Source organism: Fukomys damarensis, unplaced genomic scaffold, assembly GCF_012274545.1.
Source record: "Fukomys damarensis isolate Sample0158 unplaced genomic scaffold, DMR_v1.0_HiC HiC_scaffold_39, whole genome shotgun sequence".
NCBI lineage: Eukaryota > Metazoa > Chordata > Mammalia > Rodentia > Bathyergidae > Fukomys > Fukomys damarensis.
The window spans coordinates 81561346-81578776 of NW_022900951.1; the positions used below are offsets into that span (position 1 = coordinate 81561346).

General features: G+C 37.0%; 2 protein-coding genes across 4 annotated transcripts in view; one reads left to right on the top strand and one right to left on the bottom strand.

Moving 5' to 3' along the window:
- The window catches only part of Il1rapl2 (interleukin 1 receptor accessory protein like 2), a 1183927-nt gene that overhangs the window by 590987 nt on the left and 575509 nt on the right, over positions 1 to 17431 (top strand). The window contains exon 3 of the mRNA XM_010619716.2: positions 1660 to 1933. Within this exon, the coding sequence (XP_010618018.1) occupies positions 1660 to 1933 (274 nt within the window). The remainder of the gene's footprint in view (positions 1 to 1659; positions 1934 to 17431) is intronic.
- Tex13a (testis expressed 13A) lies at positions 9358 to 10869 on the bottom strand. Of its 3 annotated transcripts, none has more exons than XM_010619715.2 (3): positions 10798 to 10869; positions 10152 to 10597; positions 9358 to 10007 (listed from the first exon to the last, which is right to left on the bottom strand). In XM_010619715.2, exons 2-3 carry the CDS (start codon positions 10563 to 10565, stop codon positions 9483 to 9485), a joined length of 939 nt encoding a protein of 312 aa, XP_010618017.1. In that variant the 5' UTR covers positions 10566 to 10597; positions 10798 to 10869; the 3' UTR covers positions 9358 to 9482. The 3 variants fall into 3 exon arrangements, with proteins under 3 accessions (XP_010618017.1, XP_010618015.1, XP_033616344.1); XM_010619713.2 differs by having other exon boundaries at positions 10107 to 10597; XM_033760453.1 differs by having other exon boundaries at positions 10107 to 10597; positions 10733 to 10849.

Sequence of the window (17431 nt, forward strand, 5' to 3'; positions counted from 1 at the left end):
TGCATTTAGTCCAGTCTATTTTTCCTTCTTATCTTTAAAATGAGCAGTAGTCATCAAAACCCATAGTGATTTTAAAGTGATTGGGTTTTTTTTTGCTTATTTAGTATTCATTTCTAATGATATCTCACATAACATATGAGGAATTGAAGTAGCTTAGATATAAAAGCCATATAAAGCAGAGCAGTTAAAAATGAAGTCATAAAAAACCTCAGAAGCCATGGAGTTCAAAACCATTCTTGAGCCATAGACCCCTTTGAAGATCTATAAAAACCTATAAAAAATCTCCCCAGTAAAGTGTGCCTGTGCAAAAGGCACATCATTTTGCCAACAACCAGAATCCTGCATAAGTACCCCTTCCCTGGTGTCCTAGAAATGTGAAATCCTGAGATGTGATAGTGATTATAATTGAACATTACATTTAGCTATGAGCTTTCTATAAACTAATGATAAAAATTAAATATACTAAGTTGTAGAGTTCTTAGCATCCAAAAAGGAAGCAGTTCACCTCACAAAATTATAAGCAAAACAGAATTTTAGAACAGCAGTGTTTATGTATAAATGGATTATTTTATACAGAGTAATCAAGAAATAAGATGTAGCATAAATAGGTGAAGTTTATTGAAAATTAGCATTTAGGGTAGAATATCTATACTAATTATGACTAGTGTATTAAGTTGGGCATCTTATTCTAACCATTTTGGAGCAGAGAGTATTTACTGTGTATGTTTTTCCTTAACAGTAGATTTACCCACCTAATATTGTTTGATTAAAGCTGACATTAATATATTCCCATGAACATACCAGCTGAGCAGCAAGGGAAGCTTGAGGGTATTGCAGAGAAATCAACCTATGATTAAATATCTGCTATTAATAGGTTATACCATGGAAAAAGTAGCACATACATAATAGCAAATAATCATTTTAGATGTGTTCGGCTTCCAATCCCAGCCTTACTTCCTCAAAGGCAAGTAAATACCACAGTGACTCTTGTCACAATTATGGGCATAGGCAGTCTAGGGTAAGAAATAAGAATAGAGTCTCTGGCATCAGAGTTCATTTTTCTACCATTTATTGTATGTATGACCTTGGGCAAGGACATTTGACTTCTTGGAGTCTCCGTGTTTGTGTTCTCATCTGTAGAATAAGAGCTCAAAGAATGTTAATCTTAGGCCCATGCCTCTACTGTACAGTGGTCTCTTGGAAATATTTGTTTTGAGGGGCTCCTCCTTCATAAACAGTTTGAGTCACCTAAAACCAACACATCCATTCACTCTAGCATTCATTCAATTTTATATGATCCTGTGAAGGAAATACTGCATGACTAGCAGAAGTAATTCTTCTACCAGGCCACTTTGCTGGAATTGGGACTTGGACATGGGGCTCGGGACAATCCTATAAGACATGTATGCTGTGAGCTCCTTGGAAGATCTGGTGTACTCCCAGCTGAAGGCTATTGCAGACAATTTGGGAGTAGCCTGAAAACACAGAGATAGAGCAGGGTCTCTGCTTGCTTAAAGTCTTAGAAAGATACTGGTCTATGTCATAGGGTCACTGATATGTAAAGTCCTCAGTACATGTTACCAATGATTGCTGCTCTCACTGCTATTATCAGCAGTGCTCACTGCATCTCATGCTTCCTTTTTTTCTGTTGTTTTTCAGTGGATGGCTGTATTGACTGGTCAGTGGATCTCAAGACATACATGGCTTTGGCAGGTGAACCAGTTCGGGTGAAATGTGCTCTTTTCTACAGTTACATTCGCACCAACTATAGCATGGCCCAGAGCACTGGGCTCAGGCTTATGTGGTACAAAAACAAAGGTGATTTGGAAGAACCCATCATCTTTTCAGAGGTCAGGATGAGCAAAGAAGAAGATTCAATATGGTTTCACTCAGCCGAAGAGCAAGACAGTGGATTCTACACTTGTGTTTTAAGGTAAATGTGTGAAAATATTGTTCAATCACGTGATCAGTTCTTTTGATCAAAACAGGAATGTTTGAAGTGTGCCTCACATTACACAGTGAATGTGTTATTGAAAGGTTTAAGTGTATATAGACATTCTATAAATTTAATTCTAATTATGTATTGGACTACTTAGAAAATTCTTGTCAGAGTGTCATAAATCAGGACTTCTGTTTACCACCCAATCATTTAATTTAGAAAAATTTGTGAGCCACTTCTTTCCTAACTCCACTCCTGCCCCTGGGTCTTAGACTAACAATCACTTTTTCAAAAAGCCAATTGGCTTAATAATCTTGACATCTAGTCATGGAAATGATCTTAAGTATCATTCAGACTAAGGTCTTACCTTTTTTGTTGATGGAAAGTAGTTTTGAATACTGCTGGGTACCTCTTTACAGAGGAGCTACTGGTAATATCCTTCATAGAATTTACAATGTAGTCTTGTCTTTACTGTGTTTATTTATCCAACATAAAACTCCATAAACCCAGTCATCCTTAATTTCTGGACACTATATTGGGAAGATACCACAGACATTATTTTTGCTTGCAAGAAGTTTACAATGAAAATCAATCTGTTTTATTGTTAGGGATATCACAATATGCCCTTTCTTCCTGCTTCATCTCAATGGTGGGATTTAGGATTTAGCATCTCAAATACTCAGACAGAGACTGGATTAAGCATGGAAGTAGCTAGCTGACGTGACCTTTAAATCACCTTTCAGTTCTACCATTTTGAGAATCTCTGATCTGGCTCACCAGGGACCTGTACTCTACTATTTGATTTTAACTTCTTGGAAATACAAATCCTCCATATTTTTGTCTCTTGTGGACCTTGAGGCCAAAGCTCTGTCACTTCTTCATCAAAAGCACTTGAAACTCCCTGGTGAGGCCTCATTGTTCTAAAGGCCAGGAGAACAGGTGATATATAAATACAAAAGCTTCTTGATGCCTTTTGGTGGGGGGGATGAGAACTGGGAGAGCAAATAATGAGTTTAGTTTCTGTTTGAGGTAGGCAAAATCAGCAGGGTCTTGGCAAAAGCACAAATCATTCTCATTATACTCTCAGTGATAAGGATATATTTTTCTGCTTGGGTAGCTCTTGGCAAAATTGAGAAGTGTAATTCAGTTTTAGTGACTGTTACTATATTTTTAAGGATGCAGGATGTCGGTACATCTTCCCTGCTCATCCACTCAAATTTCTACCTCTGTTTACTTTTCTGTTTATTATGTTCACAAATTTAAAGTTTATTCACAAAGAATTAGCCTACTAGCAGCCACAAGTGCTAAGCTTATAATGAATCACTGAACTAAGAGCAATGTGTTTCATCACTGTTGACCTTGATCCCCTATCTTGAGGTAGCAATGGCCTTCTTCCCCCTATGAAATTCTTACTTCCTTTTCATACAGTAGTCTTTGGGAAGAAAAATCATCATTCACAGTCCATACTTATGGAAGAGCTAGTTAAGCTGTACCTTGTTAAGGTCAAAATATCGAGGAAATAGATCTTTTTTCTACCTTTATTTATTCAGTCATTTATATCATATAAACTCAAGGATATCCATATTATACACTGGGTTTTAATGCAATACTATTATATTTGCTTGCTCAAATTCATTCACATTTGCCCACTGGAAGTGATTTCTGTTAACACATTTGTGCCTTTGCTATAACACTTTGTGAGTTTTGCTGAGGGTGTTTTTTTTTTTTAAGCATTTATTTACATTATAAGAAGGTACTTCATGCTTACCTTAGGTATTTCCTGCCAGGCTAAGATTCAGCTGTTTTGTAGATCCCTGATACCTCTTAGTAAAGAATGCTAGTAGAAGTCAAGATTTGAGTGGTAGGTGTGCTCATTACTACTAGGGTTGCTGCTTCTTAGGTCAGCTTAGCTAACAAACTATTTGCTTTTAAACAGTCTTTCACTATTTCATGCACAGGTCCATGAATAGTAAAATACTCTCAGGATAGTGGCACTTCCCGGTGTCCCTAAAATCCTTTTCTACAAGTGGCCTGCTTCTTCAAGTTTATGTCAGGTTGACCTTGTTTATATTTGTTGTATATACCATCTGAGTCAGCAGTTCTCAACTCACATGTAGATCAGTACAAGAGGAAGGGATGAATTCTGCCAAGTAGAGGCTTAGATTCAAGCAAAACTGATACCTTCTTTTATTTATGTGGCAGGTCTTAGGGACCAATTGGAACTGATTGTGGTGGAACTTTTTATTCTTATGCTTTATGTCTTGGTAAGGAAAGCAAAAGTTTGCGTAACACTGTTTTAAAGGAACCAACCCATCTTGTCAACTCAGAGACACAGATATTTATTCTAGTCCACATACATGATTGAGGTTTGACTGTGAAAATGAGCACTTTTTCTGATCTAGTCGCAGACACTGTCTTCAAATAGGCACAAAGGTAGAAGTTCAGTGCAAATAGGTGATTTTATACAATTGTCAAGATTGACATTTATGATTAAAGAAAGGCTTTTAGATCAATAAGGTCATTCATTATCCACCTAAAATCTCAAATTTGTTATCTTAAGATCAGCATGAGTGATTTTTCTATGCTTTATTAACCTCATTAGAAATCATTCTATTAATTTCCTTGTACTTAAAATACAGATATGAAATATTGATTAATATTCTCCACCCATTTGAATCATAGCAAGAAATTTACTTTGTTTGACCTTTCAGTAACTAATTACACCCCCCTTTAAAAAAAACTTTTGGCCAGTCTCAATAGCAATTAGTTGTATTTCTTAGCATGGTAATGGGCTAGTAACCGGAAAATAGTGGAAGACTAAGTCGTATTTTGAGAAGCAGTGCAAATCCAAAAAGTGTTGTGTCTCAATCTCTTCACTTTAATCTTCTTAATAGTGGCACACAATAGGATAAAACTGATGCGAGTAATCTTATTTGGCAAGATCCCACATATTGCTTTCTCAAAAATTTGAAATAAGGGTGACGAGCTATGGATGAAGCTAGATCTAGTCCTATAATGTTGAATTGAATTCCTTGATATTAAAATTATAATTATATATAATTAAGCATCTATACAAACCTGCACATTTGGGAAAAACCATGGCCACATACAAAGAACTAGTTACAGGTTCAAATATATTACGATCAGTTGCCTCTGCAGTGAGGTAAAGAGAATAACGAATCCTCTTCTTAAAGAGATATAATATAAATATTTTGGGCTTTTTAATAATAATTGAAATAAATGAGAGTCCAAAAATCTCAATGCCTTACAAACTCTAAAGAGTTCCTTAGTGTATTTAACAACCCAGGAAATATGGCATTTGCTATGCTTATTCAACTATGAATTATCAAGTCATATTTAAGTGATTGTTGTTGTAGCAAAATAATTTGGAGAGAAAAGGTGTTAGGGGTGGAGACGGGGGTGAGAATTGATATATTTGAAACAAAAAGGTAGCATGTTGCTAACTTTTGAATCTGTATAATCTGTAAATAAGTAGTCATAATACTATCCTTTTGATTTTTTTCGTATGTTTAAAATATTTAATAATAAAAAGAAAAATATAAATGTACAGTAATTTTACCTATTTGCTGTTAAATGATCTTGATCTATAAATGCCTATGTAACATATATAGACAAGTTTTTTATATTTCAGTCAACAAACTTTCATTGAATATGCACCATAGGAGTTATTTTATGCTATATTTCAAGGAAACCTGTGCTTTAGTAAGAAAAGTTATTGTCCAAGTCTACAAATAGTTCTTAATCACTTTTCCCCCTCCTATTTTACTCCCTGATATGATTCCCAAAAGATCGTCAAGGGCATTGAACATTTCTTGTAATTCAATTCCAACTTAACTATTGATCCTTGAAAAGTTAAGTGCCAACAAGTCGGTCACCTGGGTAGCAATTTTCAGGAGAGCGGATAGTTTCTTGTCAGAAAAATGAAAGCCTGGATCTTATAGAATTAATTGACCTCAGAAAATATCAAGAATGTAGAGCAGAGTCTTCAGACAGTAACAACACCTACTTTAGTCTCTGTATGTTAAACTTAAATACAATTAGTTGTGCTTTCTATTTCCGGTTATTAGCAGGAGTCCCTGATTTCATTATTTTTGGTAGCAATTATACATAAAACAGCACATATTAACTTAATATTATTTTTAACTTCCAAAACTTGATAATATGCTTGTTTATAAAATTATATCTAGCTTAAAGTAGAAAATAAGTGGCAATTTATTTTATTTTTATTTCATAACAGTATATTAGCTATATTGCAATTGTAGAGATTTAACTATATTAACAATATAATACTCAGAAATATAAGCATTCCATTGCACATTACCAGTGTAATTCCAACTCCATTGTTTCTTTTTTAGAGAGAAGCAGATTTTTATCGTTTAGTCAGTTAGGAATATTATTTGATTTATAAGAATTAATGGTTTATATTTTATAGTCATAATACAATAATTGATTTCAAATTGTCATTGATGATTTGGCTAACACTGATATTTGTATGTGCTTTTTAGTTTTATCCCTTGTATAATTATATAAACTTCATTGACTTTCTGTTTTATGATTATTTTGGTAAGAATTAAAGTTTTAACCTATTGTATGGGTAGCTAACTCAAAATCTTTTCTGAGAGCAAGAAGGTAAGTAATACAATCAGTATGGCAAGTCACCTGAAACATTTTGGAGAGTGGGATATTATAACAATCCCCTCAGTAAACTCACTTCATGTATTCTGCTCCCTTGCCACCACCTCCTATATTTTCTACCTCATTCTTTTTATATCCTATATCTAATACTCTGTTGATCCTGCACAGACCTTCAGCTTATTAACCCACAATTATATTGACCTTTGTTTATTCCTGCCTAACATATTTAAATTCAACAGTGAACCATTATAATCAACTCACATATATGCATTTTCTTGTGAAAATCACACTATTTAAGTCTGTCTATGCTATGCCTGTATTCTTGCATCTGAAATCAGATAAACATCAGTATAATTACCGTAGGAAGCCTCAATACCCCACTGTCATAAATAGATCAAATAAATTAAAAAATATCAATGGAGAAATAACAGAGAATGAAACACTCAAATAAATGATCTTAATAGATATCTACAGTGTTCCACCCATCAACATCAGAATACACACTATCCTCAGCAGTAGATTAAACTTTCTCCAAAATATACCACATGCTAGCCCATAAACATGCTGAGGTAAATGAAAAAGAATTGAAATTATCCCATGAATATTGTCATATGTCATTGCAATGAAACTAGAAATCAATAGTGAAAGAAAACAGTAATTGTGCAAAGACAGAGAAATTAAACATTGCACTCTTTATGGATCACAGAATAAATCAAGAAAGGATTTATAGTTCCTAGATAGATCAGATGTTACAGCTGTGAATGCCCACATGAAAAAAACAGAGTGAGCCCAAATAATGTAATGATGTACTAACAATAATTCAAATCCAGAGCTACTACAAGGAATGAAATTATAAAGATCAGAAAAGAAACTAATGAAATTGAGCCTAAGACAAGAATACAAAGAATCAATGAATTGAAGAGCTTCTTTTTAAAAAAAGAATAAGGAAAATAGACAAACCTTTAATAACTCATACAAAAAAAATGGAAAGACTCAAATCCATGGAATTAGAAAGAAAAAGACAAACTCCCAATTAACACTGCTGACATCCAAAATATTATAAGTAATTACTTTCAGAATCTGTACTCCAGTACATTAATGATTCCAGAAAAATAGAGATTCCTAGATACAGAGGAAATAACAAATTGAACACAGAAGATATAAAAACTATGAATAATCCAATAACCCATAATAAAATTGAAACAGCAATAGAAAACCTACCAACTAAGAAAACCTCCAGACCCAATAGATTCACTGCTGATTTCTCCAAGAACTTCAGGGAAGATGGAACATTAGTACTCCTCAAACACTTTAATAAATTTCAAAGGGAATGAATACTTCCAAAATCATTTCTGGAAGCTACAGTTACTCTGAATCCAAACGCAGACAAGAACCCAACCAAAAAAAAGCTACAGGCCCATCTCCTTAATGAACATAGAAACAAAAATCCTCAACATGATACTAGCAAGCAGAATGCAACAAATTATCAGAAAGATCATACATCATGACCAAGTGCCCTTCATGCTGGGTATGCAGGGATAGCTCAACATCGGCAAATCAATAAACACAAAACATCACATGAAGAGAAGCAAAGAATAAAATCACACAACTATCTCAAGAGATGCAAAAAAATCTTTTGACAATCCCAACACCCATTCATGATAAAAACTCTGAAGAACATAGCCATAGAAGGACCCTATCTCAATCTTGCCGAATCCATTTATGACAAGCTTACTGCCAACATCAAGTTTAATGAAGAGGTGAAAGATCCCCCTCTAAATACAGGGATAAGCAAGAATGTCCACCATTAGCACCCTTGTTCAATATAGTATCTGAACCATTAACTGGAGGAATCAAGAAGAGAAATAAATAAAAGTTACATGCATAGGAAGGAAGAAGTGAAATTATCATTATTTGCAGATGACATAATTCTGTACATAGAAAACTCAAAAAAATCCACCAATAGGCTCCCTGTATTAATCGTCAAATTCAGTAGTATAGCAGGATGCAAAATCAACCCACAAAAATCAATAGCATTCCTGTATACAAATAATGAATTCACTGAAGAAGTAAGGAAAACAATACCATTCACAATAGCATTAAGAAAAATCAAATACGTAGGAATTAATCTAACCAAGGAAGCGAAAAACTTCTACAATGAAAATTACAGTACAAAAAAAAAAAATTACAGAAAACTGCACTACTACGAAAAAAGAGGTTCAAAGAGAATATCTGAAAATGGGAATTATCCCCAGCTCCTGGATGGGCAACACCAATATTGTTAAAATCACCGTACTTCCAAAAATGATATACAGATTTAGTACAATCTCAATCAAAATACCACTACCATTCTTCATAGAACTAGAAAAAATATCCTAAAATTTATCTAAAATTATAGTCCTAAAATCCAGAAGAGACCTAGAATAGCTAAAGCAATCCTGGGCAACCAGAGCAAGGCAGGAAGCATCACAATCCTTTACTTTACATTATATTGCAACACTACCATAAGTAGAAATAGCACACATGAAACTGCAGGAGTTCTGAGGTGTTGCATGACGTGCAAAAGAGATCATCATCAAAACATGTCTCTCTTCACCAACTACGCCCTCTCCAACTCCCATCCATCCTTTTCTCACTTTCTTGGCCCCTTATTCTCACTCTTACACCCACATTCCACCCACACACCCCCACCTCTGAAAAATAACTTTCCATTGGAGTGCTTTTCTGTTTTGTTGCACATTGCTGATTTTACTAAAGGCTTCGCAGGCAGATTTCCCTTCTACAGTGGAAGCAATTTTTTCCTTTGAGAAAAATTCATGGCTTTACACCAAGGGCAGTTCCAATCCCTAGGATTGCAAATGCTGGATGTTTTCTCTGCTGATGGAATTCAGAGTCTCTCTTGTGTTTCTTGTGTTCCTTGAGCCCCCACATCAGAGCACAAGCTAACATCAGAGGCTGAGCAGTGGGGGGCCATCTGAGAAGGAACAGGTGCTGTGATCGTGGCTGCCAGTGGGGATGGTGTGGATGTGAATGGGAAATCGGACAAGGGGCTTGAGTAGCTGTATGTGAACGAGGCAGGGAGCTGGACAGGAAGGGGATCTGGTGAGGTGGTGGCTGTGGCCTTCAGGGTCCCAGAGAGATAAAGCGTGGCTGTTTCCACAGGCCTAATAGCACCCTCCCTCTCTCTGTCAGAGGTGTAATTTTTCTGCTGGGCAACTCCAAGAAGCTGCAGGAAGCTTCTATTCAGAGCCTGTGTGGCCTCCTCTTTTTCCTCTTCTCCTCTTCCTTCACCGGTAGCACTAGTTTCAGCCTCTGCCACCTCTTGCTTCTCACCTGCTCCTAGTGTCGCCACCTCTCCGACAGCAGCCACGTCTGCCCCCTCCACAGCAGGGTCTGGGAGAACCCTCAGCTCCTGAGGAGAAATGGGCAGGGCTGAGACACATCCTGGGGGTGGGAACCCGATGGGGGTGCAGGTGTATGATTGGAGTAGGGGGCAGTGGGGTCATTTTACCGCCTGCACAAGCTTCCACCTCAGGAGGTCCCGCTCTTTCTGCACCTGGGCCAGTTTGGTGTGGACCAGCTGCAGCTGGAAGGCAGCTTCCTTGCGCTCCATTTCCTGCTGCTCCATGAGCTCCTTCAGATTTGAGACCAAGGCATTTGTGGATGACTTGTGCAGTTTGGCAAAGTCCTGCAGACACTGCACCTGGTGCCCCTGTAAGTGCTGCTGCTTGCAAGCTAAGTGCACTCCCAGAGCCAGGCTGCCCCAGGCACAGGCCTCTTGAGCTTCACTGGGCACCTCGCTGTCCTCCAGGATGGCCCTGATCTTGTCTTCTATCTCTTCCCAGGACAGAGACAGATTTTCATGGTAGAACTCGGGGCCTTTTGGGTGCCTGGCCATCTTCTCATTGATGAAAGCTACCACTGCGTCATGCTGGAATCCACTACTGGGGTCTTCTGGTTTCAAGGCCATGATGACTAAGGGCCTTAGCGGCTTTGCTGGCCCTGTTGAGATAGATCAACTCATTGCCCCTCCCCTCTCTCTTAGGCCTTCCGCGCCCGCCGCCCGCCGCCCGCCGCCCTCCCAACCCTGACCCTCAGAATGTTTCCCTGGCCAGGCTTTTCCCCACGTTAGGATACCTCCCAAGGAGTCCTTAACTGTAGCCAGGGGCCAGAAGAGGTGTAGGCTGCCCACCCCAGCCTACCAAGCCCAGGGAGAGGCGGTCTTTCTTCCTCCCAGGCAACCGAGGAAAGGGAGCTGTGAGGGCCGTCTTTAGATTTTTACTCTGGGACTGTTCCAACTTCCAGAGAGTATAGGGGTGGGAAGGAGTATGAGAGGAAGGTCCGTCCCTTTCCTGGGACACAAGGGAACCTACCTTTCTGGGGTGAAAACCCTAGAAGGTGAGAAGAGATGGGAGTGATCAGAAAAGACTCAGAACCAAGAAAATGAAGCTTTTGTAAGCAAGTCAAAAAGTCCCAGTCTTCCCACTTATAGTGAGTTTACCCCACACCAGGGGTTGGTAGGGCCCCGCCTAGAGATGGAATGTTCCAGAACAATACACAGCTCCAACTTCTCAGCGGCCTCTACCCTACTCCCACAACATCCCCCAACATTCTGAAGCTATTCTTTCACTCTTTTGAATTACAGTACAAGTGTTAGCTAACATTTTTAAATAAAAGAGCCAGACAGGGTATTTGAGTATTGCTGGACAAAAGATCTCTGTCCCAACTACTTGTAGTACAAAAGTATTCATATATAAATACCTAAAGTTATGAACATGGCTGTATTTCATTAAAACTTTATTTACAAAAGCAGATGGTTGGTGTGATTTGGCCTGCAGTTTGCTGACTGCTGATATATATTTCTATTTCATTCATGTCCTACAGGCAGCCAAAATCAAAATGTTTATATTATAATTAACCATCTTCCTGTTAAAAGAAAAAATAGATAACTTTAAAAGTTTATTTGAGCAAAGAATAATTTCTAAACGTGGCAGTTTTCAGAACCACAAGAGGTTCAAATAGCTCTTTGCATCAGTATAAGCAGTGAAATTTATAGGCCAAACATGAAAGTAGAGAAATTAACCTGATTGGGTATAGTTAAGTATTTGCCTTATTTGGGCATGATGTGATGAAGCAGTTTTGATTTATCTGGGCATGGTCTAATGATTTGGCTGCTTGTGATTGGCAGAAACTTGGCCAGCTGTCACTGGCTGAACACTTGTTTATTATACATCTAAGTTTTATGAAATTTGGTTGTAGTTCCTTAGGTTAAAAACTCAAAAGTATGTGGGCGTCCTCAAGCTGTAAACTCTTATTTATTTTAACACCCTCACTACACAGTTCTCCTCACATATTCTTATGTGGAACAATACAGAATCCTCAAAATCATCAACACCTACTTCCATCAATAATTGGTGCAATCCCATCAATAACAAAACACATCACTTACCATGTCTTTTTGCTATTACCTGTGTAACTTCTTGTGTGTCCATTTTTGCTTAAGAAATTCCTGTGTTGCTTCCTAAATAACCTTCCTGTCCAATGTCCTCTTCCTAATGTCCAAGTGTTCCCTGACCTCTTACAATTGTGCTAATTTTAAGCTTAAGAATATTTGACAGCTCCCATAACACACTCTTTGGCCTGACATTAAAGTCTCACCCTAGCCTACTTTTCTAATTTACTCTCTCTATTCTCATTAGCCCTTTCATTTATTCACTCAAGGGACTAATCTATGCAAATTTGCTCATTTTTTATTTCATATAATTCCCCACACCAACAAATCAGTACATACATTCTTTATGTTGGGGGCATCCATCATGTTCTATTCTATGAACTATACTGAAAAGGCTAATATTTCTTCTCTAAGTATTTTGTATCAGATAGTGTGACAGAAAAATAATGAATCAGTCATTAAAATATTATTTAGGAAGTTAGTTAAATCCCAGAATTATAAAGTTGTACTATTTAGCTTTTAAAAAATTGCAACCTTTTGTTTTCTATTTTTTGTTCTGTGTTTATCATCTCATGGGGGAAAGAGTTTATACTATGGCTTTTGCAAGAGTGACTTATGTAAAAAAAATAAAGCACTCCAGTGATCAAATACATGATGAATATTTAAATTTTTAAAAATTCTGCAATAAAGACACTTTGCTATTAAAGCTCCTGAAAATACTCCCCGTTGCTTCCAACACACCTATTCCATCATTCTTGCCACATCCTGCAGTCATTCTGGAAGTTCTCGTTTGTGAGTATATTTATGATGTGATCAAAATTATGGTGAATTCTGATGCTAAGTGCCATCCACCATAAAGGCTCAGGAAAAAATTGTGTTGCGTTCTCATTTATTGACCTGAACTGGCAACATATGACATCTGGATCCTCTTCAAAGTCAGAATGACTATGGAAGGTAAATGCTTTGGTTTGATTCAGGACATCACGAAAGCCAGGACAGTGCAAGTAAAGACACTCCTGAAAAAGAACTTTCAGAACTGCTTTGGAAAGTGGCAAGAATGATGTCATAACTATGTTCAAATCCAGGGGGAGTATTATGAGAGGGATTAATGCAATGTGTCTTTTACTATAAAACATTTTTTAGAAATTTAAACTTTCACTGTAATTATGGATAACACTTAATATAAGCGTGAGGAAAGGTAGAAGAGACTGTTAATAGGGAGACCCATTAGGAAGATGCCATATTAATTCAAGAGGTAAGTTGAGGCACTGCATATAGAAATGGAGAGAAGAGTGTAAAGAGCCATTTAGAGATCGTGGGAAGCAGCCGTGTGGACCAGAGTGATGTGGCTGCAGGTAGATCAAAGCCAGGGCCCCGCCCTGACCCCAGAGGCACAGGCATACCCACCCAAGCACATGTACATTTTATTTTATTTTATTTTATTTTATTTTATTTTATTTTATTTTTTGGTACCAGAGATCAAACTCAGGATCTTGCACTTGTGAGGCAGGCAGCAGCACCACTGAGCTAAATCCCCAGCCCCAAGCAAATATATATATTTTAAACAATATCCTAGGAAAAAACAATGAGGATCAAACCCAGGAAGCCCAGCAGAATGAATCCATCAGGCATGACAAGAAATTAAATGCAAAGTGGGAGAATCCAACAAAAAGATAAAGTCGTGAAAAGGATAAGTCAATACATATCAGTTATAACCATCAATGTTGATGGTCTCAATTCACCAGTCAAAAGAAATAGACTGGCAGAATAGGTCAAGAAGCAAGATCCAACACTATGCTACATACAAAAAACACAAAAAAAGAAACTCATAGACTGAAAGTTAAAGGGTGGAAAACAATATTCTGTGTGAGAAACGAACAAACAAACAAACACAAAAATCCCAAAACAGACAAAAAACCAGAAGTAGCTATCCTCTTTGCATATCAAGTGGAATTCAAACCAAAGACTGATTAAGTGAGACAAAGAAAGACTCAACATCCTCGTAAAGGGAACAGTCCAAGAGGATACTTCCAAAACTTCTATAAAGATTCAATGCAATCCCAATTGAAGCTCCAGCAGCATACTTCACAGACCTTGAGAAAAAATTCAAAATTTCACTTGAAACTAGAAGAGATGCAGAATAGCAAAAGCAATTCTCGGCAACAAAGACAAGGTAGGAGGTATCACAATCCCCAACTTGAAAGTATACTACAAACTACTGTGATAAAAACAGAATGGTACTGGCAAAGAAACAGACCTGAGGACCAGTGGAACAGATTAGAAGATGCAGAGACAACTCCAGACACACTGAGCCACCTCATCTTTGACAAAGGAACCAAGCACCCTCACTGGAGGATAGCGTCTTTCATAAATGGCACTGGAAAAATTGGATTTCAGCTTGCCAAAGATTAAAATTAGATCTATATCTGTCACCATGCACAAAACTAAAATTGAAATGGATTAATGATCTAAATATTAAAACAGAAACTCTAAACCATCTGGAAGAGAGTTTAGGTAGAACTCTTGAAGACATTGGTGTAGGAAAAGATTTTATGAACAAAAGCTCAGTTGTTCATAAACTAGCACAAACCATCAACAGGTGGGATGTCTTCTTATTAAAAAGCTTCTGTACCTCAGGAGAAATGGCCAACAGTGTGAAATTACAGCCCACAATGTGGGAAAAACTTTTCACTAGCTCTTCCTCAGACAAAGATCTACTATCTAGCCTATACAAAGAACTTCAAAAAATCAGACCTTTCAAAATTAAAGACCCAATCCAAAAATAGGCATCTGAAAATAATAGACATTTATCAGACAAAAAAGTAGAAATAGCAAATATACATGAAAAAATGTTCCACATCACTGGGCATTTGAGAGATGCAAAGGAAAACATCACTGAGATTCCGCCAAACCCCAGGAAGAATGGCTGCTATCTATTATCAAATCAACCAATGACAAATGCTGGCAAGGCTGTGTGGAAGAAGGAGCCCTGACCCACTGCTGGTGGGAATATAACTGGTGTACTGTGGAAATCAGTATGGAGATACCTCAAAGAACAAGGATTGGAAGTCCCATTAGACCCAGCTATTCCTCTGCTGGGTATCTTCCCCAGAGAATGAAAAGAATCATATCACAGTGATATATGCACACCTATATTCATAGCAGCACAATTCATGGTAGCTAAAACTTGGAAGGAGCCCAACTGCCCATCATTGGTAGACTGAATAAAGAAAATGTGTTTTTTAAATAAATTGGAGTACTATTCAGCCATAAAGAATGAGAAGCTAGAGACATTTATGGATGAATGGATGCACACTGAGGTGATACTCGTAAATGAAATAAATAGGACACACATGTGTAAATACAGACTAGCTCCTCTAGTGTGAGAAACTGACAAAGTGTAAATAAGGACTAAAATGTATAATAGATAACGTGAAATAGGAAGAAAAGGGCTAAAGGTGTAGGAGAAGTGGGAAGGGTGGGGGAAAGGAAATAAGGGAAAGAAAAAAACATGAGAAACTGAAAAGATGGAAATAAAGTGTTTGTAAATAGGGAAGGGAGGAGGGGTGAAGGGAGGGCAGGGGCAAGGGGAAAACCTGAGAACCAAGACCTGTCCTGTAAAGGTACAAGATCTCAATAATGAATGTAATTCTACTTTATACCTAAAATGTACCAATAAACTCTATGAGGAAATAAAATAAAATAAAATGTATAATAGATAATGTGAAATAGATGAAAAAGATGCAAAGGGGACATGGGAGGGTCAGAGAAAAAGAAGAGGGAATGGAATGAATACAAGACAAAGAAAAAATGGAACCAAGGTCTTTGTAGATAGAGATGGGTGGAGGGGTTGAAGGAAGGGCAGGGGAACTGGGAAAAGGTAATAACCAGATGGATTATGGAAAGGGGACAATTTCCAATGATGAATGTCATTATATTGTATACCATAAATGTACCAAAAAAATTAGGTTTACAAAGAGCCATTTTGTAGATAGAACCAGAAGTGAGAATGCCTAAAATAATCCCCAGATCGTTGGTGAAGACTAAATAGATAAATCTAGATTATGAATGAAATTGGTGCTTTGGGTGAATTAACTTTCAGATAATATTGATGTTATATATCTGTTGGACACCTGATGTTTATAGCCAGTAGGCACTTTGACATGTGAATCTCATACCTGGGAGAGTCATCAGAGCAGGAGATGTTAGAAATAAGTATGAGGAGATGGAGTAGAGGATGGTTATGAGATATCTAATGTAAGAATCTAGATAGCATAATTAGTGATGCCTCTAAACATGATACATATTATAAGAAGAAAAAGAGACTAAGAGAGAAGTTCAATTCAGGATTGTTAAGTGCATCTATGATAGTTTTCTTGATTCCTATATGTATGCACTATAATTTGTTAGAGATTACAGAACTGAAGATATTTAGTATAGCTTTGGTTGTTTTCGGTGCTTAACTATGGCTAGGATCTAGTGCTTGAATAAAATTGCTGGAGATGAAGATTAGATTGAAAAAAATGTGAAAGGAAGAAGAAAAATCTGAGACCTTGAAAACAGGCAAAGCTCTGAAAACAGGTCAAGGAAGGAGCATAAAAATGGGCATGGTCTGAGAAGTAGACTTTCGAAAGAAGAAGATATTTATAAACTGAGTAAAAGTTTAGAAAGTGGCAGAAGTGGTTATTATTTGCAAATAATGCATAGAAATTCTAATCATGTTGAACATGAGGTCTGTGGAATTTAGCTAATAAGCTATCTGTTTTATTCCTGTGATAGAAAGTGAATAGAGTGAGAGGCAGAAGTGAGATGATTGTAGGCTATAGAGGAACAAATAAAAATTTTGAATATTGACAAGTCTTTCAAGATAGCTGACAGAATTCACCGAATAGATCATGTAGGGATAGTGTATGATAGATTAGTTGCAGACACAATTAAATTTTAACGTTTTCAGTGCAAAAGCAAGGAGAATAATCATGGCTTCTGTGTGGTGAGGAAGGTCATCCTGTAAAGAAAACTTGTTTAAGAGTTTGCAATATAACTGCAGCAATCAGGTAGAACCTTTATGAATATTAGGAGAACAGTTATGAAGAAAAACATACTGACAGATTGAAAAACCTGTGCAATCTAAATAAGAAGCTATAATGAAGTAAGAAATAGTCATTGGAATCAGTGAAACTGGGAAGGTTTTCTCTAAGAGATATACTTCTACTGTACTGCAACCCATTGCTTCTGGTGAAAACACCAGAGTTTGCCACAGAATTATGTAAAACTTTTAAATTATGGGATCATATACATTAAATTTTTATTCATGAATTTATCTTCAAACGAACAAGAAATCAGGAATCACTCATACTATATTGTGAACCATGGTAGTTGCATAT

Coding starts and splice junctions, on each gene's coding strand:
- Tex13a (XM_010619713.2), bottom strand. CDS start 10,565: ATGGCCTTGAAACCAGAAGACCCCAGTAGTGGATTCCAGCATGACGCA. Junction 10,008..10,106: donor GGTGGAAGCTTGTGCAGGCG/GTAAAATGACCC, acceptor ATTTCTCCTCAG/GAGCTGAGGGTTCTCCCAGA.